General features: G+C 40.9%; 1 protein-coding gene across 1 annotated transcript in view; it reads right to left on the bottom strand.

Annotated features, from left to right (window-relative positions):
• Window positions 1-27206, bottom strand: part of LSAMP (limbic system associated membrane protein) — a 648598-nt gene that overhangs the window by 22235 nt on the left and 599157 nt on the right. Inside the window, exons 4-6 of the mRNA XM_027105266.1 lie at window positions 23679-23813; window positions 14503-14623; window positions 13641-13789 (exon numbers count right to left, since the gene is read on the bottom strand). Of these exons, the coding sequence (XP_026961067.1) occupies window positions 13641-13789; window positions 14503-14623; window positions 23679-23813 (405 nt within the window). The remainder of the gene's footprint in view (window positions 1-13640; window positions 13790-14502; window positions 14624-23678; window positions 23814-27206) is intronic.

The raw sequence follows: 27206 nt of genomic DNA on the forward strand, positions 1-27206 counted from the left end.
AAGGAAAGAGGGAGCCACGGGGCAGACGAAAATTAAAGATTATACGTTTGCAGGGCTATACTATGAAATTTGTCAGGGGCTGAGACTGCATTGATGATTGAATTCTTGGAAGAATATGTATTCTTTCTTTTTTAACTCTTAAGTAGTGCCACTTCCTTTAAGGACTCTTGATCCGTATCATGTCTCTGAACCTAGAGCGAAGCTTCCAGTGAAAGGACCTCCTTCCTGGCTACACCCAGCAATGCTCCTCACAGCACACTGCTACCTCCTGCTAAATGTCACACTCTGGCAAACACCGAGGCGAGCTCTCTAAAGACCAGAGGGACCTGCACCAGCACTTTCTGTCCATTCAGGATCCTGGTCTTCTCCCCCTTTGGGGCAGCATGCTAACATTTTCTGCTGCAAATCTCACTGAGCTCTTCTTAGGCGGCTTTCTTTCTTTTAATTAAAAAGACAAGACTGTCAATTACTCCAACTTAATCCCAAAATGTAATTGTTACTTTGAAAGATATTTTTTTTTCTCATATAGCTCATAGAAGAGAAATATTTCCATCAAATTAAAATTTAGTGGGAGCTTGGATGTAAAAAAAAAAATATTCATCTTCAAGTCCCTGCTGGCTCTAGAAATCTAAATAGCACAGCAAGGCATAAATACAGGGAGATCACCAGGAAAGGCTGACTGATGTAGGCAGATCCAGACTAGGAAAATAGGAAAAGGCATCAGAAAAGAGTCCCAGGGCTAAAAATTCTCCTTCCTTTAAATTGATGCTGTAGGATTTTTAGCCATTTAGCTTGAAGCTAAATGTAAATTCTGAGAGAGGTAACACTTCCAAGCTTCTGTTGGACATTTAAATAAGAGCGTGAATAAATTTCAGAATTATTCTTGCTAGAAAATTTTAACAGGGAGAGAACAAGAACCATTTAGGAAACAGGGCAGAAGGAAGAATGAAAAGGTGAAAGAGCAAAACACAGAATTGGATTCAACAGAGAAAGTGCTTGTTACAACTGGGTCTAAATCAGTGGTTTGGGCTACCTATTACAGTTGGGTCTAAATCGTTGAATTGGCTGGTGCAGTATTGATTCTAGGTGAAGTACTGGCACAACTATATCCCACTTGGGATAGACCGGGAGGAAGTCAGACTCCTGTTCCCGTTAAAGGAGTCAGAGGGTGGTTGTCAGGTATTCATGTCAACTCTTAATCATCTTCATTGTGTTAATCAGGGCCCATGATTCTGCTGTAAATTTGTGTTGACGTGGCTACCTAAGTTCTATTAAAAAAAACAAGACCCTTGTTTCCATCACCTAGTGGGAAAGGAGAAATGTACTTAAACACTTTCCTAGGACTTTCCTATCGCTTTCCTAGGACATGCTTTACACCTTTGAGCAAAAATAAAGGGCAGGTTCTTTAGATCGATCATTATGGATTAGTCTGACAGGTGGCAATGTGCATACGGGCATCGACAGCAAGTGCATGAGTGTATGAGTGTGTGTCACACAGTAGGGAACTGTGTACCTGGCAGCTCCTCTTAAGTGTAGTATTATGATGGTGGTGAAAAAATAATGAAAAGTCTTCTTTCTCTGACCTTGGGATACTTCTCTATTTAAACTTGTTAGCAGTGTGGGCATCTCAGACATCCCTAGAATCCGAAATACGTCAAACTATAATGAAGCCAAACCGAACTTTTATCTAACTAATATCCAGGCAACGTGACACATGATACAAGTACATCTTTAACTATAAGTACATCTTTAAAAATTATAAGACATATGTGTATCTGAATATGATCATTTTGCATTCAGTATGCTTTCTTTCTAGGAAATTGAAGTTCTATTTTATATATTATTTAAAACACCATTTGAGCTTGTAGGCATGAAAAATATAATTTCTTTCCCATTTCACAGTTGGAAAAACTGAATTAAAGAGAACAATGCTAGTAATTATCCATGATTAATAGAGGTGTGTATGTAAATCAGCCTGAATAAGTGTGTGAAATTAGATGTGCCGATGCCAGACAGCTCCGCTCATGTTTTTTAAAGACGGAAGCTTTCAAATCTCTGCGTGAGTTGGGCATACAACTCTGTGTGTTGAATGGGTCTGGAAATGGACTTTGTAAAAGTGTATGGATTGTAAGGCAACTGTATTATACATTATAAGAATTATAATACATAAAATAAATTAGATGAGTGTTTAAAGTTCATTAGACAGGTATATCTAATACATATCTAATGACCATGAATGCATACATAATGGTTATTTATAATGTACTATAGATTTATATATGTGCCTGGGTGCAGCAAGGAGTAGATTGGAATTTGGGTGTACTCTCATGATTAAAAGTGTAGGAGAAGGTGCATGTTAGTTTCCTAGGAGTGGAGGGACTAATTGGATTAATACATGCAAAAGCCCTTAGAACTCTATTACATGAGAAGCCCACTATCTATATTGGCTATTATTATTATTAATATTACCATTTTTTATTAGACAAGGTAAAACTGCCGTTATAATAAGGAGCTGAAAAGAAGTATTCTCTCATTGATCCCTGGGATTATATCCTACAGAAAATAAATGACGCTGTAGGGATATAGTCCAGCCACCTTCACAGCATGGGATCTTTGTAGGATTTTCCTCCCTGTTTTCCTTCCTTGCCAGTGGAGTCTGATTTGAGAACCCATTCCTGGGAGTGCCAGTTGAGGACAGGTACATCTCCTCCTCTTTCTAGAGATAGAAATCTGGCTGTTCAGATGTCAGGCACACCCACAGCAACACCAGTCTCCCTGTGGGAGGAAGCAGGCCAGGAGGAGTGCAGATTTCTGCAAGCCTGGTTTGTTTGTGGACATTAATTTTTTTTTTTTTTACTTTAATTGTGGGGCGTGTTTTGTTTTCAGAGTGAGCTTTAGACAGCTGTATTAATCATGCAAACCCAGCCATGCACAATGTGTTTTATCAATGGAAAAACAGGAACGGAATGGCAAGCAGCTGTGAACAAACCCAGTGCAGTGCCTGAACCTGGAAGATAATCTCAAACATTTCCCAAACCTACTAGCCACACGGGGTTAGTGAATGGAAAGGCTGTTCACTTGGAATAAATAATCAGATAGGAGGCAAACAGGGTAGACAGATTCCAGGGTTATTAATTTTTTTTTTTTTAAGTGGCAGCAATTGTGGCCAGAGAGCGTTGAGCTCGAGGGAATTCTTCACTTGAGGGTGATAAACACACAACGGTGGTTTGTTCTTGTCCTTTTCTCTTCTTTCCCTTTATTTTTACTTCGGGAGGCTGGTTTCATCACCTCATTCTGCACCTGCGGTCCTTCTAAATGTGAGAGCATCTCTGGTGCACGTCCGTCATGAGGGGCTGTGCGTAGGGAGGAGACGGGAGCAATGTTACCCGATTCTCAGTATTCAGAGCCCTCAGGAAATGACTTGAGACTAACAAAGTGAGAAAAGTTCCCTCAGACATTCAGAGCTGGCTCTTTCCTCATTTTACAATTCAGTGGATTTTCTGCAGCGATGTAGTCAGGGGTAGTTATGCAAAATATATGCAATTCAGGACTCATTTCAGAATAAATAAACCTAAATTAAAATTAATGGAAAAAAACACCTATCAGAAACAGATAAAAAATGGCACACTATTTTATTATTTATTTATTTATCTTTTAAATTAGGGAGCAGGGAAGCACCCTGATTTTTTTGTTTTGTTTTGTTTTTGGCATAAGAGGAAAGGAAGTTTGAAAATTTCTGATTGGCCGCAGACAATATAAATTGTCCTTTGGTGTAATTCCAGTATTATTATTATCACTGCAGAAAATCAAGCGATGTGATGAAGGAAACCCAAGGGAAACACATTTGATTTACTGAGCCTTGTGTTTTTTTAATCACAGCTTGAAGAGGTTTAGGACTGCATTCCTGCTGCAACTCTGCTGTTTATCCCCAGTCACCTTGATGGGCCATGTAGAGAGGGGGTAGGAGGGGAAACCCTCCAAAGAGAGATATTAACAATGAAGTAGCTGAGATTAAACATGTGTTCCTGTTATTGGAAAGTAGGAGGGAAAGTTCTCTTTTTTTATGATGGGAGGAGAGAAAAGGAGCTTGGGGACTTTCTCCTACTTTCAAAACACCTTATGAAAATTAATTGGCTCAAAATCCTTCAAGCCATTTGCATCAACCATCTGCTTATAGACATCTTCCCACTTTAGGAGGGAAAGGTAGGATTGCACATAGATGATGACAATATATAATACTTAATTAAATGAAGGTGTCTCATGTTATAGTTATGACCACAGTGAGGCAGTCAGCTTTTCTTAGATATTTCGGTACTATAAAAAGGGTTAAGGATCCCATATGTTAGTATTTTTTTCCATGGGCTGCCATCTTGATTGGAAAGAAGAGAAGAAAACAGATTTGATTCTAGAAAGTAAAAGTCCTTGTAAGGAACAGGAAACTTAAGAGGGTACCTCCTATAACTACCTCTCTCACCAGCTACCCCAAGTCTCCATGAACAGCTTTTCAATTTCTACAAGCAGAAGCCCTAAGTATTAGTAGTAAGATAAACTATATTCTCTAAAACTACTGGATCTATGGAAGCTATCTACAACAGTCCATCTACCACGTAAAATCACACTAGGGTCATTCTCCAATCAACAGTTCTGTTTGTGGGAAAATAACAAGTTCCACAAAATCCCACATGCTCCATCCTGGTCCAAATTGTTTTTCAATATCAAACAGCTGTCCTTTGTGAAGTGTCTGGCTTCATTTTGTTCAATGTTATATATATCATAAAGAGTGATCAGATAAAATATCTGACTTTGTGGCTGTAGAACTGCTCTCACAAAGGATGCCTTGAGTAATAGTGACACTGTACAAAGCCCATCTTGGATGGAGCATGACCTCTTTGAAAATGTTACCCATTGGGACAAACGCATATGTGCGTGTTTGTCACATCAAGATATTTGCAAGATGGCAACATGATAAAATGGTGTCAATCTCTGCAGCAACAGTAGAAGATAAATGTTTTAAAATGACTGTGGCATGTCAGGAATTCAAAATGGGATGCTTTCCATGAACACTGAGTTTCTTGTCAAGTCTAAAAAACAGGCACATTTTAACAGTCTTATTTTTAGTGACTGGGATAAGAAACAGGTTTCATCAATGTTTTAGGGAAGAATTTTATTCAACAGAGTTCTTCTAAAAATAGTCTGGCCCCTACTTCAAATTTAAGAATAATTCTGTTATTAATCTGTCTAGTTGATCCTTGAAACCGTGCAATTCTCATTTCTCATGTAATTAAAGGAAGTTTGCACATATGTGAATACATACATATGCAAAACATCACATTATTGACACTCTCCATATCTACACCCAATTCTGGCCTAATTTTTAGTTTGGACAAGTGTTAATGAAACATGATCCGTCTTCAGACTTATAGAACAGCAGCTTCCTACCTTTAATTCTGAGCACATTTCCTTTAGAGTGTATACGACAATCTTGTTTAATTGGATTTATTTTTTCCACACTAGGCTCCACATGGCCTACTTTCCATTTTTTCTCAAGTCTTTGAGTGTTATTTGCAAATCACTTTTTCTGGAATTTAATTTCAATGGTAGGTTGGTTTCATTTCAGGTTTTTTTATTGTTTTAATTTTATTTGCCAATTTGCCTTTAAATGCCCTTAAGCTAGAAGGTCGGGGCTGCACTGCACTTGCAGCTAAACGTGATGTAGAAGGCAAAATTTAATTTGAGTGTGTAGAAATTTCTGTGAGAAGGAATATGGAACGATTACCTTGTTTTCTTATTTGTGTTTTCTGAAATAGTTATGTTTAAAAGGAAACGCCCCCAAATTGGCCAAGATTTTAAGAAAAGGTAATGTCCTTGTAATCTGGCTGAGTTCAACCTTTGGTAATAGATAAATTCATTTTTACAAGTAATACAAATGACTTCAGATTTGGATTGTATAAGGTGGTCAGTTACAGGATTCATATTTTTGTGAGCTACAGAATTTAACCGGCTGTGTTCCAAATATGTGAGTTCATAGTTACCTGTAAAATGTATTAATAGAACAAAAAATTGCTGTCTGAGTTTAGCACTGTCTCCTCAGTTAGTGACCAACTTGAAGTTAGGTCAGGTACAGACAGACCAGTTACCTGCCTTTCAACTAGTGTGAGGGCAATCGATTGACCTTTTTTTGAAGGTTTAAAGAAAAAAATGATTCCTTTTGTATGCGAATTTTGTCAAGGTGCTTCCCCCTTTTTGTGTTTTGCACATTATAGGTGATGGAGAATGACCCAGCAACAGAACTACAACGATAAAAATCATACTGACCTTGAATGGGGTGGGGGATTGTGGGTAAAACACGCTCTAAAGGGGAAAAAATAGTAAGCATCATGGAGAATTTACATAGATAGATATAGATATGTCTTACTCATGTTTAGCTTCACAATTATAAAACAGATGAATTTTCATGCCTACGGGATCATATCTCCTGTAAAGCATTTGTCTGTCCTTCCTGTCAACACTAAATTATCAGAGAGCTATTAGTAAACTTTAACATCCAAAGTCTTTAAAAAAATTAGCTAGAATAGGGGATAACACCTTATTGTGGTAACCCTGCAAACAGGATCCTGCCCTCCTCTGGAAAATCCAACAAGATTACAGATTTTGGGGGGTGTTGGTATTGAGGGTATTTAAATTAGTAGTGATCAAATTCAGGTCATGCATCTTGGCCCTGGTTCTGGGCTCTTTAACTTTTGACAGATGACCCTGTGGTAACTAAAGACTCCTTTCCTCCCTTTAAGCCCTACAGTTCATATCAGCTTTAGCCAAGAATCTAGAAAATTTATTTTGGTAAATACTAATTCAATTTTTCCCTCAGATTTTTCCTTCCCCATTACTGATATCAGTACAAGAGTAATGCAAAGACACTAAGCTTCTTGGCATGATAAAATCTGATTTTTAGTCTTTTCCTTCATCCCACCCCCCTGTGATAATACAATCTCATCTTAAGTTTGATCACCAGTCAGATTTGCTTGATGACACATCCTGTTCAGCAGTAAGACGTGCTTTTCTTTTAAACTCTAGAGTCTCAGCTTATGGGTCGCTCGCAGTCCCATCCCTAAGCTACTGACCATAAATTGAACGTGCTGAAAGAGTTCAGGCTTTAAGGTATCCTCTACTTGTCTCATCAAAACCCAGGTTTAACTCTAAATCCTCCTCTGGGGCTCTTTCAGAAAGATAGAATGTTGCATTAGGGATAGGATGCATTACTTGCTACCCCCAAACCCTATAATGTAATGTAATCATAATACTTTTCTACATTCCTCCTAGCAGCTTGGTTAGATAAAGATCAGCGATAAATGAAAATCAACAAAAATCAAAACCATAAAAAGAAAAGCATATGTGCACATTCAAATCTGATGCTCCTGCCATCTTGTGTCATAAGCTTAGAAGAGTAGATTTTGCCTGGAATTTGGGCACTCAGTACATCTGGACACTAAGAAAACCCAGTCTCCTTGAAGAGTGAGCTTTCCTTTCTTGGATGAAAGGTGTGGCTTAAATGCCAAAGTTTTCCAAGTGCCTTAAGATGGAACAAGTCAATAATAGCACAGTGAAAAACTGTGTCTTAGTTACACAAGTGTCAAGGAGAAAAATGTTTTAAACCTCCAACTGGTTATTTGGTATTAAGTTTCCAGCTTTGAAAATAAATAGCTAAACTGCTTTCAGCATTTATAGAGCAGTTGGAGACCACTGTCCCATATTATACTATATCTATCTTATTTTATTCTTATTGCAATTATTATTCAGACTGTTTGAACGACTCAGCTTAATATTTTCTCATCACACTGTTCACAGCTGGGTAAATGCACTCTGCCCTCATTTCGACAAGACCATTTATATTGTTAAACATCTCATCCACCCACCTCTCATTGCCTCTTCAATGATTTCCCACCCTGTTATCATCATCTTAGCCCCATCACACCCCATTAGTTATTCTCGTTCTCTTAATTTCATCCTACTGGCTTATCATTTCTTAGATGCTTCCCCATCCTAGCTTTTTATCCTTATTCTTCCACCATCATTTTGCTGTATTTTGTAGTTTATGCCAGGGTTTATGGGCTCCTGTAAGAGTGTAAAGTGAAGTAAATACCACTTAAAGTGAAAAAGAAATCTCCGACTTTTAACATTTAAACGTAGGGGAGAGCAGGAACCTTGGTGCTACGTGCTCTGTCTTTTTCCTGCTAGTATTTGAGGAGGTCAACACAGCTTATCGATTGATTGGGAGGTTTTAAGAACGGAATGCAAGGTTTACCCCAATACGATCTGCTGTGGCTCTTGGTAAGTCTGAGCTTTGGTTTCTTATCTGCTAAATGGGGTGGAGGGTGTTATTGGCTGATTCTGCTCGGACACCATAAAAAACAATTAAACTGGAGTTAACACTTTGAAAGAAACCCCTCTGAATTAAAAGCACCTAAATGACAAAAGCTGGGGTTGAGAGTAGGGTGTACAGAGAGAGGTAATTTATTAACTCAGATATGATTTTCTTTTATTTTCCAGTGGGTATTGGATATGGTCAATGGTCTCTCTGGAAGTAGGTGTATTCCATGCCTACACTCTTAAATCTAAAACTAGTTCTGGTGCCCATCTATTTCCTACTGTATCCACAGAGAGCCCTCATAAGGAGGGCTTTCAAACTACATATAGATAGTGTTCAAATAGCTGCTCGAACTGCTTTATTACACGGCATCCAGTAGTAGCTGGTTGAGGCTTTGCCAAGTCTTCACTAGCATCATCACGTGGTGTATATTTAAGTGCTGGGCCTCAAAGGTAATCACTTAAAATGATTTCTGAAGAAGCAGGGAGGCCCTGATTTTAAGGGCTCTCTCCAGTGCTGGGTTGCTTAGGTTGTTCTTAAAATGTAATCAAGTATAGGTTTACAGGTCAATGATCTTTCAAAATTAAAAAGAAAATTTTAAAACCTCCTACACACAGATGTGGTATGGCTCAGTGTAGGTTTCTTTGTATTTTTATTCTTTTGTACTCAGTAGCCTCAAAATACCTTACCGCTCCACACATTTCTCTAAAGTAGAAGGTAACTGATCAGTAGGACTGTCCTTTAACATGACGAATGCCTTCTTTTTTTTTTTTTTCCGGTACGTGGGTCTCTCACTGTTGTGGCTTCTGCCGTTGCAGAGTACAGGCTCCGGACGCGCAGGCTGAATGGCCATGGCTCACGGGCCCAGCCGCTCCACAGCATGTGGGATCTTCCCGGACCGGGGCACGAACCCGTGTCCCCTGCATCGGCAGGCGGACTCTCAACCACTGCGCCACCAGGGAAGCCCACGAATGCCTTCTTTTGACATGCCTAGGGTCAAAAGCTGAGCAGTAGGCTGGACTCTCTGCTCAAAATCTCAATGTGCCAAAGATGAACCAACGGTCTCACTAATCTAGTGGACTCAGGCTGGTGAGGGTTAATGGAAATGGAAGTGGGAGGTGGTGGAAGTAGTGCCCCTCAGTGGGAAGGAATATAACAATATTTAGTCAGTGAAAAATATCATTAAGTGAAAAAAGGAGAAAGAAGCTAGATGTCTTTTCACCTCCAAACTACCAAAGATACATGTCCTAACATTTTCCCTACATATACAAATCTAGATAACGTGTTGGTTTACAGCCTGGACTCTGGAAGGAGATTACCCGAATTTAAATCCCAGCAGCCTTACTTAGTTGCACTAGTTACTTAACCTCTTTGTATAATGGAGAAATACGAGTGCCTAATAAGGCTGTCCTGATGATTAAATGAGATCACGTATGTTAAGTGTTCGGCACATGTGCAGAGTACCTTGTACATACTCACTTGATAAGAAGTGATGACGTTAAAATCATCTCCCTTAGTCTTCCTCCCTACCTGTTGCTTTAAAAATAACTCAGTGCAAGCAATAAAACAAGATAAGGTTTCCTTTGCGGATGCCTTGCAGTCACCAGTGTGGATACACGGACTCTGTCATGTTACACATGCTGACAACGCAGAAGTCCAAGTCTTCACCCATGTGATACATGTTCCCACATCTTACAAAAACTAAGGAGCGGAATCCTTGACTGTATACATTGTACCATGGATTAATGTGTACAGAGAAATGATATAATGTAACACTTTGCCAAGGACGGAAAAAAGATATAAAAGGCATTACTTGGATATATAGGCTAAGGGAATGGATCCTTAATAAACAGTTACTAGAATGTGTGGAGGACAAGACAAATGAGAAAGGAATGCTTCCATTGGCTTAGGAAAAATGACTATGAATACAAGGTATTCTTGCACTCTCGTTCAATTATTTTGACACTTTTTTTTTTTTTTTTTTTTGGGTTTGCGGGCCTCTCACTTTTTTGGCCTCTCCCGTTGCGGAGCACAGGCTCCGGACGCGCAGGCTCAGCAGCCACGGCTCACGGGCCCAGCCGCTCCGCGGCATGTGTGATCTTCCCGGACCGGGGCACGAACCCGTGTTCCCTGCATCGGCAGGCAGACTCTCAACGACTGCGCCACCAGGGAAGCCCCCATTTTGACCCCTTTGAAGATAATATTTGAATAGAGAGTGAAGAAGCATATGTATGTATGTGATGGAGGACAAGATGTATCAGTGACCGCAAACTGACACTGTACAAAGTCAGCACGTCACTGCGGTGGACATGGAAAATGTGCTGATGCACCAGTGAAGATGGATAATCATGAACTCTTCAGGGGCTCCGGCTCTGGGTTTCTACCTGCTGCTGCCTCTGGCTGGCAGCAGCTCACCAGCTGGCTCGTCTGCTTTGGACCGGCTGGGTCAGCAGAGCATCCCGCTGCCCACATAATGCTCTCTGTCACGGGTGCTGGCCATGGCCGCCCCTCCCAAGCATCTCTCCCCTCCTGACCCTGTTCTGTGGAAAAGTACCGCCACCAGCAGTGTCTTCCTTCTTCCCAATAAACCCATCTACTTTGAATCTAAGTGATGGGCAATCTGTTCACACACGTACTTTCTTTTTCTTCATTTCTTTCTCTTCCTCTCCCTTGTGTGTGCTCTCCTCCCAACCTTTTACCTGTGTAAATTGGTTACCACAGAGCCTTATTCTTAAAGATCCAGCTATGAAGGCTGTAACTCCACATCTCCCAAACCCAATTCATGGTGGCAAGGCAGTTGTGGTGGAATTGCCATTCCTGTTACACAAGGAGCAGAGCTTCCTCCTTAAAATGTCAAAGAAACAGGATGACAGTAGATTCACTAATGTTTGACAATTTTAATAGCTTCTTTTCCCCTCAAAGCCCAGTGACCTTTTGCATTCTATTCTTCTGTAGGTATTACGCCTCCTAACTTTCCCGTCAGGTGGGAAATCAATTCTAAGCCGAACGCTGAGGCATGTGCTTCCTCTCCTCTGCCTGCGGCGGTGTGCAGAGCTGGTGCCAGTGCGGGCTGCCTCGAAGAGGGCCCACCGAAGAAGCACATCATTAATCACGGCCCTGTACTCTTCTCAGAGGTATAATGAGGGTAACTGCTATGAAATCATCAAGGGCAATATGACCATAATATACTTGCCCAATTTCTTGATTCTTAGTTTACAAACAGAAGTTCTATAAGATTCTTGACATTTCTTAGTCTTACTGGGTTGCGTACTTGAAGTGGACTTTTGTGAATAGGACCATGGTATTTCAGGGCTTGAGATCACCTTTCATCACCACCAGCAGACCAGCAGTATCTCTATTATTTTTGACCTAGTCCATGCTCTTCCTCTCTTCCTCAAATGTTTCCTTTCCCCCTCTTCCTCCCTTTCTCTCTCTCTCTGTCTCTTTCTTCCTTTCACACCTGTGAAAAATAGGCTATCATAGAGCCTACTCCATCCTTCTATCCTTCTTCCCCATCCTCTCTCTCAGTCTATGGGTATCATTGCATTTATTATTTGAAAAATATCATTAGCACAGTCCTTTTTCTGGGTGGGATAACAAGAGAAGAAAATTTGCATACTTTCATGCAAATTTATAGTTGCTCACTTTCTCTAACTAATCCAATTATCCCATTTTCTCTTTTCCAATCCCTACAAAACCTCTTGTTAAGTGTATGTTGTTCTACTTAATCAGCTCACCTTAGATTTGTCGGAATCTCAAATTCATAGTTGAGGCTCTTTTCCCCCCTATGTATGGAATCCCTAACGTCAGGAACGAAACAGGTAAGTACATTTCTTAATAAATATCTTCTCAAGTGTTTTGAATATCGACGTCTCTAGCTTAAGTAAAGAACACTGATGTTTGGTCTTTGGAGACAAGTAAACAGGGATATGGATTTTAAACTTCATAATGATGCAGCATTTGTAGCATAGCTGTATCCCATCACACTTACAGACTGAAGTCAACGGGAGTTATGAATGAGAAACTGAAGGCCAAATTTAGAATAGTTTGTGGTGTTTTTTTTAAATAAGTGGATTGGATCTTGAGCAGTTGTAAAATGGCTTTAATACTATGTTTTGAGGGAACTATCACTTAAATTAATTTTTCTCCTAAAAACGTTTCTCTTGAAGCCTCATCTAAACTGAATAAAGCAAGATGGAGACATTTATCCTGGTCATAGTATTTCTAAATTTTCCAATTCAGCCTGTGCAGAAAAACAACAACAACAACAAAAACAAATTCCTAGTGGCTTATTATTTCAAAATAATAAATTTGTTGGACTTTCTCTTTTAGTCCAAATGAACTTTCTAGCCCAGCACATGCTATCACTTTTGTTTGTTTTACTTATTCTGATAAACATTTTCCTATTCTAAGTGTCATCATTTCCCCTGATCTCACCCATTGTACTTCTGTTTCTCAGGAGGCATTTGACTCTGTGCTCATAGCTGCCGGACCAACAAGGCAGGGGGTGAGGTATCTGACTACAACATGCCACTCAAGGGAAAGGCTCTAAGGTGGGCTTTCTTATTAATACCAATAACTTAAAATCACTTGTCCTTCCTTAGTCTGCCTTGAGGACCTTCTTTGGTCTCCAGCAGAAGCAGCTTTGGTCCTCTTTCTCACCATCCCATCTCTCTTCCAAAAATATATCAGACAAGTAATGTTTCCTGCTGTCATATGGAAACCTTTCTGCAACGTTTTTCCTCCCTTAGATTTTAGATTATGTTTTAATCATTCATTCCACTCTTCCTCTTGTGTTGTTAAAAATACACTTTCTTTTTACAGCCTCTCCCTTCTCCCAGCACCTTATCCATCCTCACTGAATATTTCTCCCTCAATCACTCCCATCACTGCCATTTTTTAAGTGTCATCCACTTTCCATGATCTTACACCATCTCTGCTCCTTAAAGAGACCATCCCCAAAGAGATGTTTGTTCTCTGAATATTCTTACAGTTTAACCAACCAGGAAAAAAAGAAAAAAAAACAACTAAACTAAGAAAAGAAACAAAAAAACAAGGCAGTTATCAAAAGTACACCAGGGAATAGAGAGGAGAGGTATTCACTTGTAAATCTCATTTTACACAGAGGGATTGTGAACCTGTGTTTCTGTTTCAGTGGCTATACACTGATTTTTGTTTAAGTTTACCTTTAAAAGATATGGGAATGATTTTCAAGTTTTCCACAGGAGAACTCCATCGACTTGGTCTCCCAGGCAGCTCCCTGCTTTGGCATACTTACTGAAAAGTACGAGGCTGGCGTTGGTGACCCCCAGATTGTTGGCAGCCACGCAGGTGTAGTTGCCATAGTGCTCTTCAGTGACGTTGGTCACCGTCAGGGAGGACTGGCCCTCCGTGCTCTTAATCTCAAGGCCATTGGCATTGTTTATCCTAAGGGTTCAAAGACAGAAGAGTAAAGAGAAACACTGATGAAGACTTGGTATAGTAATTTCTTTTTCATCATTATATTGGCGAAAAAGGAGAGAAAGGAAGTAGGTAGAGCTTGTTGTTACTGCTCAATTCCTCATTTTAATCATGCAATCCCATAGTATCAGAATCAAAGTCCATTGATGGAGAAGACTCGGGAATGGATGAGTTTCATCAGGCTTTGGTTTCTGCTCTAGGAGAGAAAGACACGCAGGTGGACACTACCCCCGAACCACCTGCCTCACCCTATGTACATAACCTGAGTGCTTTGGGGTTCAGTTTAAGAGCTACAGCCCCGGGGCTTCCCTGTTGGCGCAGTGGTTGAGAGTCCGCCTGCCGATGCAGGGGACATGGGTTTGTGCCCCGGTCCGGGAGGATCCCACATGCCGCGGAGCAGCTGGGCCCGTGAGCCATGGCCGCTGAGCCTGCGCGTCCGGAGCCTGTGCTCCGCAACAGGAGAGGCCACACCGGAGAAAGGCCCGCGTACCGCAGAACAACAAAAAAAAGAGCTACAGCCCCAAAGCACTTGGTAAAAAACCTTGGAAAATAAAGAGCCTAATCGGATAGGCCTACCTAATTACAGCCGAACTTGGCTTTGTCATTAGGGCTTCTGGTTTCCCTTGTTGAGCAGGGGAGACCTGGCGGAGCAGTGGAGGTGCAGCAGGTTTGGCACATACCTGGTGTCATCCCGGTACCACTCAAAGTCAGGTGCAGGCACTGCCGAGGCCTCACATTTGAGAGAAGCTTTCCGCCCAGTGGTGGCTTCGTTGCTCTTGGATTCCGTGATAGTGGGAGGATCTGTAGGAAGGACAGACACACAGTTTACATGAACTTTGGACGGTGCTCCAGAATTTCCACACAAGAAGGAATGAGGAAGGACAGTCTGATTGCAGAGAGGCAGGACAGGAATGGTCTTAAAGCTCCATGTACAAGAATTATGTGATCCACTGAATGGCACGGATCACTAGAAAACTAAATAGAAATAAGAGATTCATGAAACTGTAGACTTGGTTTACTTCAACGGGACACTTAACGGGGCTTTATGGAAATGAAACCTAGGATAGCTTTTTCCCTCTTCCAAGAGACCATTCGTTATTCCAATCATAGGTTATAATGCTTGCATAGTTTTATTGCTTTTCATAAATTGAGTGGTAATACTAAAGGACTTGGGATTTTAAGTGTATAATTTGAGCACTTTCTTTTTCACCATCATCGTTATCATTATTATTATTGTTACCTTTGGAGATGGCAGTAAGAAAGCTGATGAAAATAATAGAGCACCACAGTCCTCTCAGCCAGGCTTAGCCTGATATTGTTGCAGCAATCCAGGAAAACAAACTAATGTCAGATGATTGCTATACTTTTTTCCCTCCTCTGTGCTCCCTTACTGCTATGACCCAGGTCAATTTTGCTTTTATGTGTGAGGGTGCAGGTTGAAGTCTATCGTGGTGCATAAACACCTTCCTGGGGTACCAGTCTTCTGCTCTCTCTGGTCGTTGTGCACTTGATTTTTTTTCTGCTTAGGACTGAGTCTATAAAACTGTAATGGGCTTGAAATGAGCTCAGAAACACATTCTGATTTGCCATGATTCTTTCAAACAATCCCACGGAAAGTGGAACAAGTGTTTACAGGTCCACAGGACTGAGCGACGATGGTAAACTTGAGCTTTGGGCTTGATGATGCTGTGTCTGTGCAGGTTATGGCCCCTCAAGGAGAAAAAGACTTCTGTCCAAAGGTTATTTGCCAGAAAACAGCAACTTGGCTGTGTGTACATGGACACAATAGACCCAAACCATCTGTTTATATTTTATAAAGGAAAAAGCTTATTTAGGTAAATTAGTGAAGTGAACTCTAATATACGAAATTCATTGACATCTCTGCTCTTCAGCACCTGGTTCAGCTCACTTATTTTTGGGTTTTTGTCTTCATATTCAAAAGCTATTTTCCAAGTTTTCTACCTGTAGAAGACCTGGATCCTCCTAGTTAAAAAGGATGTACAAAAGCGTCATCAGGTTAGTCTGCAATTTTCTCCCCCATTTAATTTTCACATCAGCTTGGACATCTTCAAATCACTGTCCCAGAGAAGGGGAGTTAGGGTACACTTGGATACCACCACCAGCCCGTGTGTAAACATGAGCCAGAGTGGGTGGCTGTTCTGCTTTAGACTTAGCTGCTCATTTTTGTTTAGACGGAAAAAGGCAACAAGATGAGTGGAAAGAACCCTCGACTGGAAACTAGGAGCGCTGGAATTTAGGTTCTGTTTGGTTGTGTGGACTTCCCATCACACACTTTATCTTTCTGAGCCTTGGTTTTATTATCTGTAAAATGAAGGCACCACACATTAACGATCTATATAGCATCCCTTCCAACTTAAAAAATACCAATTCTAGGGGACTTCCCTGGCAGTCCAGTGGGTAAGACTCTGTGCTTCCACTGCAGGGGGCACGGGTTCATTCCCTGGTCAGGGAAGTAAGATCCCGCATGCCTCACGGCGTGGCCACCCCCCACAAAAAACCCCCACACCAAACCAATTCTAGTCAAAATGGCCCATTCTTCACAAATGGGCAGTTGGTAGCATTAGGACCCAAGTGTATTTTTATACCCATAACTCCTTTAGCCCTTAACCCTTAAATTGCTAAATTCAAAGTTGTAACTCATTTATCTAATACATGGGTTGGGAGTCAGGACTAGAAGTCAGAAACAGCACACCATAGGTCTGATTTTGACTATTAACCAGAATTGTGGCCTGGACAAGTGTCTGTACCAGTTTGAGCTTTTTCTTTCTCATCCTTTAAAAGAAGAAGTTAGCTTAAAATGATCACCAAGTTTCCATTTTAAATCCTTTCATTCTATGATTGGTTATATAGATCATTAGAGCACATTAGTTCAATGGTTAATGCAATGATTAGTGGTAGTGGTGTGGATGGGGGAGCTATTTGTATAGAGATGGGGTATGGAGTAGAGGTTAAGAACTTGGATTTAAAGTTTGATAGACCTGAGCTCAAATCCAGTCTATGTCCTTCACTATCATTCATCATTAGAGAGCTCAGTACTTCGTCTAGAGTCACAGTGTCTCAATTTCCTCATCTATAAAATGCTGGAACCAGAGTCAGGGAGGTCCATTTGGAGACTGCTGAAGGAACCCAGAGATAGCCTGCACTAGGTCTTTGATAAAGGGGCTGGAAGGGAATGAACAGATTTGAGATTGAGAGATATGAGCCTCAGAATCGACAAGATTAGATGTGAACAGTGAGGGAAAGAAGGAGGAGTGTCAAGGATCACACCCATGTTTCCAGCGTGGGCATCTAAGTGATGCCATCCACTGAATAAATGTTCGTTTCCCGTCTTCACCTCTTCACCGTATTAGGCTAGGCTCTTAAACTGCCAATGACTCTACCATCTCTAGCACGTTGGCCAGAGTGACGATCTTGCTTGTGATTCAATTGGTTTGTTCAATTTGTAAAATGAATTTTAAACAGTGTTTGTGAGTTTCTGGAGCCGCATGCTTCAGACTGACAAATCCTTAATGATAACCACCACTTTTCTAAACCAGGTCCAATCTGGGCCAGACTCCACATTTTCCATCACCTCTACCTCTGGGGCTCATAGTTGGGGCACTTCAACATAATAATCCATGGTGGCGGTCTTCTAGCCCTTCCGCCATGGGACCAGGAACACAAGTCCCAGCTGTACAGTTTTATGGGTGAGTCCTTCCTCACTCTAGATGCTTCCTTCTATGTGGTGGGAGCTTATTTATTAAACCTCCTTGCTCTGGAACCCAGGGGGTGATTTTTCTAACTGAAAAATTAGGGAAGAGCAAACTCGGTTTGTTTGCTTCATCTCTCCCCTTTCTTCCTGCTGGGACCAAACTTCTGTCAGGGAGCAGAGGTTCTCCTCTGCTTCTCCACACTGATGTCTTACGTGGGCTCTTTCCTTCCTGCTCTCATGTGGGCAGGCCTGTCTCCATCCAGGGCTGCCATGATTGGGAAGGTAGGTTGGCTACACTAAGCTGCTACCTCTAACCATCTTGATCTCTGACAATGGGGTCAACTGGGCCTCGTGTATGTCTCCTTTACTTATTTCTCATTTTGTTCAGAACCTGAATAACTAAGTAGTACTATTTATTAGCACCTCAGAGATGACCGCATGGGAAGGATGACAGTGAGCTAGGGTTGAACACTTTCAAATGCCTTGATCTTGGGGCAGGATGACGCTGGTCAATTACAAAGACCAAACACTTGCTCCTTTCCTTGAAAATCTGGGAAGTTTCTCGTACCAAGGTATAGTCACAGATAATGATAAATGTATGAAGCGTTCATTATTTCCAGTATTTCTCAAATGACACAGTGGTGCAGGTCTGTCCCACAGCTTATTGGAATGAACATTTCAAAATTCATTTGTAATGAATTCTGCATAGGTGAGGCTAAGAAAAGTTATTATAAATCGTATTGTGGCATGCCTAGTAGAGTTAAAATAATAGATGTCCTTGCTCAAAATATGGTTATAATTAAAATGTGGCTTAATAAAAATGCTATACAGAGGTCCATTGTTATGCTTTACGTGACTTTGCAATAGCTTACAATTGTCAGAGGACTCTTCCAGTTCTTATTACTTCAAAATTCTGGGTTCTGAAAATATTAAGGGCTTTCTTCTTATATCACCAATAATAAGACTCTTTCAATTAGAATGAATAGGATAACAATGACAGTGGCCTAGCAAACAGAGTATCATTCATTTAATCTTCCTAATGTTTGGAATAATAGTATAAAGGAAAAAATTCTTAATAAAAGATTCAATATATAGACATTTACCATGTGTCAGCACTCTACTAGGCTTTATTTATTCTTTTCATCCAAACGGTAACCCTAGGAAACAAGGATTATTAACCCCATATTATGAATGAGAAGACAGATTTGCAGAGGGTTAGTAAATTGTGCAAATTCACATAGCCAGCATTTGACGGAGTCTATATTGGAACCCATGTTCTGAAGCCCATGCTCTGAATCTCCCTGTGTTTCCATTTGAGTGAGTTCCTTTAGAGAGAAATTAATTCCTAATAAGGGAAAACAACATTTAGGGGAGTATGCTGGTAGTTTAAAAGGCAAATGTTACGTATTTCTGCTATTAAAAGGTACCCAAGATGGCACAACGTGCACTGGCATAGTGGACATGAACCCATATTAGAAATCAGGAGATGTGGGCTCAATTTTTGCCTGTGCCACTTACGTTGTCACCTCTTGAAGGTGACGTGTTAACTTCTTGGAGTCCCTCACCTTTGAATGTAGGTGATAAGGCCTTGCCTACCTGTCTCACAGGTTTGATATAAAGGTCAAATGAAATCTCATATATCAGAGCACATTTAACACCTGAAGTGATTACATTTATTATTTTTTATTACTATTACTCACATGGTATCTCGGAAGGAAAGAGGGCTTTGGGATTAGACCTGGACAGAGTTTCAACTCTCCCACTCACAGGTTCTTTGATTTTGTGGCAGAGAATGCTTACATTCTCTGAGCTTTGTTTTTGTCCCCTGCACGGAGATGATTTGATTATCTCCTGGGTTAGTGTGTGATGGTGGACCGACGGGGTGGAGGCAGAGAACACAGGCAATAAGAAAGGCATTGTATCCAGAGAATTTAAAAACAATAATAAACCTAACTAAAAGTTGTCTTTTAAAAAAAAATCACCATGTACCAGCAATACTAAACCAAACATACCAAACGATGTTAGTGATAAAGTAAATACTCCTCCTACTGGGGCAGGCTGGGCCCCATATGCCTCTTTCCTTGGTTGGCCACTGTTGGTGTGATGATTATGGTGAATCATACAAAATTTCTAATAGAGTCTTGGTACTATGGAGATACTCAGAAAATGATGGTTCTTGTACACATTGCAAAGTTATACTAGCAAATGGCAGTACTCTGGATTCTTATTGAATAGTTCCTCTGATGATCTCATAATAGATTCATAAACATTAGCATGTGTCTTTATTGATATTATCAATAAAGATGTAAGAGTAAACTAAAGGTTGGCGTGGAGAATGGAGAGGTGTAGTCATGAATAGTTAGAGAACGTAGCCAGTTTGGTTCCATATTGAGCCATTATTTTCCTCAAGGTGATTTTGGAATCAAGGTACTGAAAAGTCCAGTTAAAATACAGTAATATTATCTGGAGACGACAGATGTCTCCAGTCCCAACTGTGGAATCTATGGTAGGTAACCTCTGCTTCTTCTAAATAAATGGCTCTCAAATGTAAGGGCAAGCTTTAGAAATGCCAGAGTCCCATGTTCCCCAGCATATATGTTGGGTTGGTTAGCTCTGGACACCAGGGTGGAGGCAGAGCTGAGTTGAAAGGGAGATGAGAAGAGGAAAACAAGTAATAAAGCGTGACAATGTGAACCTAGTTGGAGAGAGAGCTGTGGGAAAGCTGAAGGCAGAACTATTAGCTGGTCAGTGGGGTTTGGGGGTAGGCTTGAGAGCTGGGGGCAGCTTTTGAGGAGAATTTCTCCAGGAATAGGAAAAGTGTCCAGTATAAGAAGAGTCCAAATAAAATTAAGTCCTCACTAACTGAACACTTACTATGCACTAGACATTATGCTTGGGATACTGGGCACTAGAATGAGACAAACCCAGAAGTAGCTACTTTTAATGCACTGTGAGAACTGATATTAAGGGATTACACCTAGAACCTGTAAATGAAAGGAAACTTGTCCCTAGGGCTGGAATCTGGAAGAAATTAGCAACTATCCTGTAAGATACAAGAAAACAGAAGTCCTGCCTATTGTACAAAATTTTACTAAGCTTATTTAGTTGAGGAGATTTCGGGTCAATAATTTAGCTTCTGTAAGCTCCAGGACATCCTACCACTTAGAAAATAGATTTTTCATGTCAAATGGTTATGCACAGTACTGTAGACCAACTGTGGAGAAGGATTACCCAAGAGAAATAAAAAGGAGAGACTGCAGAATCCAGCTTGCAAGCTAAACAGGAAGAACTGTTCTGTCTCTCTTGTTTACTGCTCCAGCTTCTCAGTGCCCTGGGACAAATATCTGTCAGCAAATGAGTAAATGAGTCAATGAGATGCTAGCAGGAGAAAATAACCAGCACTGGGATTTTTTTTTTTTTTTTTTAGTGGTATTGTGGATCTGTTCATTATGATAATCTATTCAGCCATTAATTATCTTAGCCATCCTGATCCCCTGACCTAATTCCAAACCTTGTGTCTTGAAAAGGAAGAGGAATCAGCTTAAATAATGGGGCATTTTCATAGCAGGCAGGCTTATATGAAGTGACAAACTGGAAATTTCTCAGTTTGCATGAGCTTTGCTGGCCAGACCTGGTTCTATAATTTAATCTTGGAGACTACATCTACTTGATACAACTACATTTAAGTAGGGTGAATTGTTTGAATAGGACAACAGGTGCAATGGCTAGTTGTTTTAATATAATAGAAACAAAGCTTATAAAGTGTTGATAAAAAGGTGATTCCAAAGGGCATTGATTTAGAACATGCTTCCTGATTTGTGGCATACATCAATTTGCAAAGTTTGGAGAAATGTTACAAGAGCAGAGTTTATCTGTTAGTCTTTCACCTATTCATTCAGTAAACATTTACTGAGCAATTTTTACAAGGTCACGTATGTGCTAGACGCTGCTGGTTAGGACAGACTGTCTGACTAAGCTCATTAGAGTTTTCTATGTAATTTGTTATGACGTCATTTTAGAATCTTGAGTCTCTGTCCATATTCTTCTGTGGTTCACTCATCGCGAGGAAAAGCTCACATTTTTATAAAAGGCTTTTCTTGAAAATTATCAGTATTTTCTTCTGTTCTAAGTTACACTTTGGGGACAGTCAAGAAGGAGCAATGTCAGAATAACTGTGCTAATAATAATAGGACCCAGGCGGCTGGCTTTGATCTTGGGAACCATCTGCAATGCGGACCGCTTTGATGTCTCACACAATGGAAGCATAAATATTTTCTATGTACTCCATGATTGGACTTTCAGAAATCTAAGGAGGATGAAGGTCGATTAAGAGAAAATAAAATCTTAACTCCAGAAGTCAGAGAAGAGGTGGTAGATGATGGCATGGCTGTGTGTACATAAAAAAAAGCTAACTAACCTAATTATAAACTTATATAAACACCGAGGGAAATTGCCTTTCATGTGAAAAAAAGGTCCTAAAGCATTTTATAACACTGGGATCATTAACGTATCTTTGAAACACACCCAGAACTGGAAAAGAATAGTAATACTGGCATTTCAAAACTCTATTACTTAAAAAATCGCACTTCAGGATAAAAGCACTTCGGATCTCATCAAATGCATCCCCTTGTTCTTGGAAATGAGTGCCATAAATGCTACAGCAGAATCCTATCTGTTAGATTCTTCTAGGTCGGGTGTGAAGGGGATTTCGCTTTCTGTTTCAGAAGGCTGCCAGGCTGGAGCAAGACCACAGGAAATAGTGCAGTCCAGCATTGACCGGGTCACTTAAGACAAGTTTCCTCAGCTCTTTGTGCCTCAGTTTCCAAATTTTTAAAGTCAGACTAAAGATGATCTCATGAGTTTACTGTGAGGATTAAATGACAAATGTAAATCCCTTAATCAGTGCTGCACATAGTAGGTACGAAGAATTGAAAACTTCTCTTTCTCTTTCTCCTGAGAGCATGGGCTTTAGAATCAAACAGGCTGGAGTCCGCATCCCTGTTCTTACTCTTGCTTTCTGTGTCATTTTGGAAAGGCAATTATACCTCCTAGGGCTCTAGTGTTTCAAACTTTAAAATGGAGTCAATTATATCTACCTCGCTAGGGACTTTATACAGTATCACCGGCACACAGTTTAACTACATGGAAGGCTTAAAATAATGGAAAGTAACTTACAACCATCCAAAGCATATTTTCAAACATGGGTTAAGATGTATGTGCATGTGTGTCTGTGCACCTTTGTGCATGTGTGTATGTATGTTATATGTGCACACGTGAGTATATGTGTGGAGTGTGTATTTGTGTGTGTATTTGTGTTAAACACACAGGAAGGAAGAACTGTCAGGACATCCTTTTATCCCTGTCACTAGCCACAATGATGTGATCTGGAACTTGAATCTGAATGATGTGGACAGTCACTCCTCACCGAACAAGGTAAATGAATTCTCTTTATTCCTTTGCTGGGTGACACATCACATGGATCCGCCCCCGCCCCCCATCCTTTTGAACTACATCTAAGGATCCTTTCATCTGAGAAGTTCAAAGTTTGCCCACTTACCGATGTATCTTAGTGAAATCTTCCCTTCTAATGCCCATACTTTGGGACAAATAGATAACCAATATTAACTCATCAGGTATCCCTCGTAGCCACCGGGGACACATGGTATCTGACCACAGTGGCTTAAATTTGTTCCCAAGGCCAATTAGTTCAATAGCGGAGGATAAAATATGGTCTTGAATTATTCTCTTCTGACAAACAATACATTAAGGTAGAAATTCCAGTTAAAGCAGTTATGAGTTGTTGTTTTTTTCCAAAGTGGTATGACCTTGGTCTCCACAAAGACTAGAAGAGTGATGGCCTAAAGTGCTAGTGCGGTCTGATCATGTTTTCTTAATTCTGTAGTCTAAGTAAAAGAGCATATTGTTAAATGCATTATAGGTTATATTTAGAGTTGGTACAGTTGATTTATCAAATTCAAGGGCCAAGTCCTGCCCTTGGATACGTCCAGTGTACAAATGTGCGTCCCTGACTACAGGAGCATCTGCTTGAAATGCAATGTTCTTTTGATATAGGCTCTTTAGAGCTCGCTGGAGGTGGAGATGGGCCCCGGGCACGTGGCACCTGCTGGCTCCTGCCATACTCACAGTTCACAGTGACCTTGACTTGTTTGACATCCGCCGAGGAGACCTCATTGGCAGCTTTGCACTCATATTTGCCTGACTGCTCCCTGGTGATGCCGAGGATCTCCAGATATTCTTCTTCTCCTTCAAATTCTCTTCCTGTAAAACAGAGGTTTGCATGATTTTTTTTTTAAGTTTAAAATATGCAGGAGATCCCCTCTTTTTTTCTTTTGAGAAGCAATAGATCCACATGGCTTTTCAATAATTTGACAATGTTCTTTGTCTGAGGTCAGGTTCTATAGAAGCAGACTCCAAGACAAAAAGTCATTTGAAGATGATTAAGGAAGGAAATGTTCTCAGGAAAAACTGGTAGGGGAGTGGGAAAATGGGATCTGGCAGACAAAGGAGCCAAGCTGGGGTGCAACACCAGGTCTCATCCCACAGATGGCAACTCAGCTCAATCCCTCAGGGAGCTCTGGGCACAGCACAGGTCCCACTTCAAAGTGGTGCTGACCAAGAATCGAGAAGCTGGAGTGTTTATACATCACGCTCCTCCGTCACTGGCTAAAGGTTTAGAGCAAAGTGGGAGTCGCGGCGAGGGGCATGCAAGTTGTAGAGGGGTCAGAAGGGCAGCCATTGAAGTGCTGAATCATCGATTAGACCATGCTTCAAAGCACTCTTTCAACTAAAGTTGTTATTAGGACACGTGGCTTCCCTTCGAGAAACTGTCACTCTTCTCCCCCAGATTATGTGGAGTTCTCTTCACGAAGGTCATGTTCGAAACCCTGTCTTACAGTTATGGTTTCCTTGTTCAGTGTCAAACTATATCACCAATGAGACTTTCAGGCCTTGGACCAGATCCAAGAGATTGTGTTGCTGATGGTGCATTTTGTCACGTGGGAGGGCTAGGGAGCTAAACATGATTGGCTTAACCACTTGGGATTAGGGGTCTGGAGGCCCTTTTTAGAAAGTTGCACAAAAATGTCTCCATTTTCATAAAGAAATGTCAAGATAGGCAGGCTTGTTTAATTCCCCTGATTAAAAGACTTTATTTCTGGAGAGAGAGAGAGAGAGAGAGAGAGAGAGACAGAGAGGAAATGGAGGCATGGAGGTGGAGAGTCAGGGGGAGAAAAAGGGGAAAGAGAAAGTGAAGAGGAAAGGGGACTGAGCAGGGAAGAGCTTGGCCAGAAAGGCCTATAGACATCAGCTAAATTCAACTTCCCTCACCCTCAAGTTACAAACCCCACTGCTGTGGGGTTAGGACAGAGCAGCTGGAAGGGTGCTAAATAACACAGTCCTGCCACCATGAAGAAAACTTGCTCCTGGTCATCCTACACTAAGTGGTACCAATTAATAGCTCTGTTCGCATGCCAGAAGCTGTTTTCCTTTTCTGGAAATTGCCTGATGGCCAAATCAACATAACAGCCAGCCAGCACAGAGACAAATTCACTGCCTAAATATGTCAGCTCAGTCTGTTAACTAGGCTCCCAATAGAACCTAGGGCCTCTTTTTTTTTTTTTTTTTTTTGTGGTACATGGGCCTCTCACTGTTGTGGCCTCTCCCGTTGCGGAGCACAGGCTCCGGACGCGCAGGCTCAGCAGCCATGGCTCACGGGCCCAGCCGCTCCGCGGCACGTGGGATCTTCCCGGACCGGGGCACGAACCCGTGTCCCCTGCATCGGCAGGCGGACTCTCAACCACTGCGCCACCAGGGAAGCCCGAACCTAGGGCCTCTTTGATAACATTCTGTAACGCAACTGTCAGGAATACTCCAAGCTTCAAGTCTTCTGTTAATTGTCACTAACAGTAGTTTGAGGAAACTCTGAAGTCCCAACAACAAAAAGGCAATAGTTATAATTATTTGGTTTGGAGTCCTGCACATTATCTAGCACATGCTTCTACTGAAAACCTTTTAGAATTAGTCTGTAAGGGTAGAGCTGCATATTACTTATAATAGGCCATCTTATTTCCTGCCTGTGTTTTCACCTTTTTTCGTCTCCACACTCAAGCGAGTAGTCAGACCCAACTTCTCATGCTACAGAAGTAGAATGTGGTAGGAAAGAAAACAGAAATCTTAGAAAGGGTAATAGTCCACTTTACTGGGTTAGCTGGGAAGACTTTGGACTTGGAGGAGAAAAAAAGATCTTTCCAGCATACTTGCAGCTATGAACTGAGAGCCATGCCAACGAAGTGATGCTAAGAATCTTCTAGTTAAATATAAATACCCTGAAGACAAATGGCAACATTGACAACTGCAGGCCAAAATAGGATAAAGCTCATTAAAAATCTGGAGTGCAAAGGTGGGATTTACAGTTGGACAGCATTATTGATTTTGAGAATAATGGTGGATTATGATGAAAAATGAGTAAAAGATGAGTTCAGAATGGTTTAGGATTTCTGCCCTGCCCTGCTTCTGCATCCATCAAGTTTATTCCTAGGTAGGTACAGCGTTGTTAGTAGAAGAAAGGGAGAAGGAGTATAATCTTCTTAGAGATGGCTAATAACACTGAATTCTTTTCACTTCACATAAAATACCTAGAAATGCTGGGTAATGGATCCCTACCTTGCATTTTGAATTTATGAAAGGTATAAACCAGTTCCAGGCATGGGAATGATGATTTTTTAGCAACAACCAAGGCCCTACCCATTTGGGAAGCTGGCACCTGTGAGAGTAGACATTAAGATGAACTAGAGAAAATAAAGTAATATTTATTGGGTTTGGGACCTCGGATTCTTACATGAATACCAATGTAGGTATTCATCATCTCATTTTTTCCCGATAACCAGATAATAAAACAAATCTTCGTGGGATGAGTTTTCAATCTCATGTCTCTAGGAAGAATTTCCCCCAATACTACATGGGGATGAAGGGGGAGTTTTCCATTAAATGCCCCACCCATAAGGCAGAAAGGTCATTTTTGTTTCTCCCATGCTAGCTCTCCTGCACGCTGATGGCCACCTTTATCTCCAGCATACAATGTGCACAGTTGGTTCACTAAAGTAGGGGAGTTTCAAGATGCAAACCAAATAAAGGTAAAAGAAACTAGCCGGTCTTCCCTCATCCAACAATCTTGACAAAAATTTAAAATATTAAACAATACCTCTGGCCCCTTGTCATTCTTCCTTTATCTCTTGGACCCTTCATTTGAAACTCTTATCCTGGCACAAGAAGTGCCAAGAAGCTAGTCTATTTTTCTTGCCCCCACAGGAGACTTTATTCACAACACATTATCTCTCCTGGTTCACTTGAGCATTTCTCATTAATCCACAGTGATTTGAGAGGAAAGGGATACTTTTGGGCTGCTAGAAAGTCAAAGAACCAGACTATAAATTCCTCGGGGACTGTGTCTTGCAATATCCCCGTGCACAGCACAGGGTTTGGCACAGATTCATTACTCAACAAAGGTTTGTTGAGTTAGCTGAACTGAACTAAGAAACACAAGCAAAAACTAGAGTCAGATTCAACACATCATCTAGCTTAAGAGAACCAAGTATTGAAAGGTACTTGGCATATAAATCCACTCCCTTTTAATGATCCTAACAAAACACCCTT

Source organism: Aethalodelphis obliquidens, unplaced genomic scaffold (genome assembly GCF_003676395.1).
Source record: "Aethalodelphis obliquidens isolate GAN/ISIS:26980383/991018 unplaced genomic scaffold, ASM367639v1 scaffold1, whole genome shotgun sequence".
In the NCBI taxonomy this organism is placed as follows: domain Eukaryota; kingdom Metazoa; phylum Chordata; class Mammalia; order Artiodactyla; family Delphinidae; genus Aethalodelphis; species Aethalodelphis obliquidens.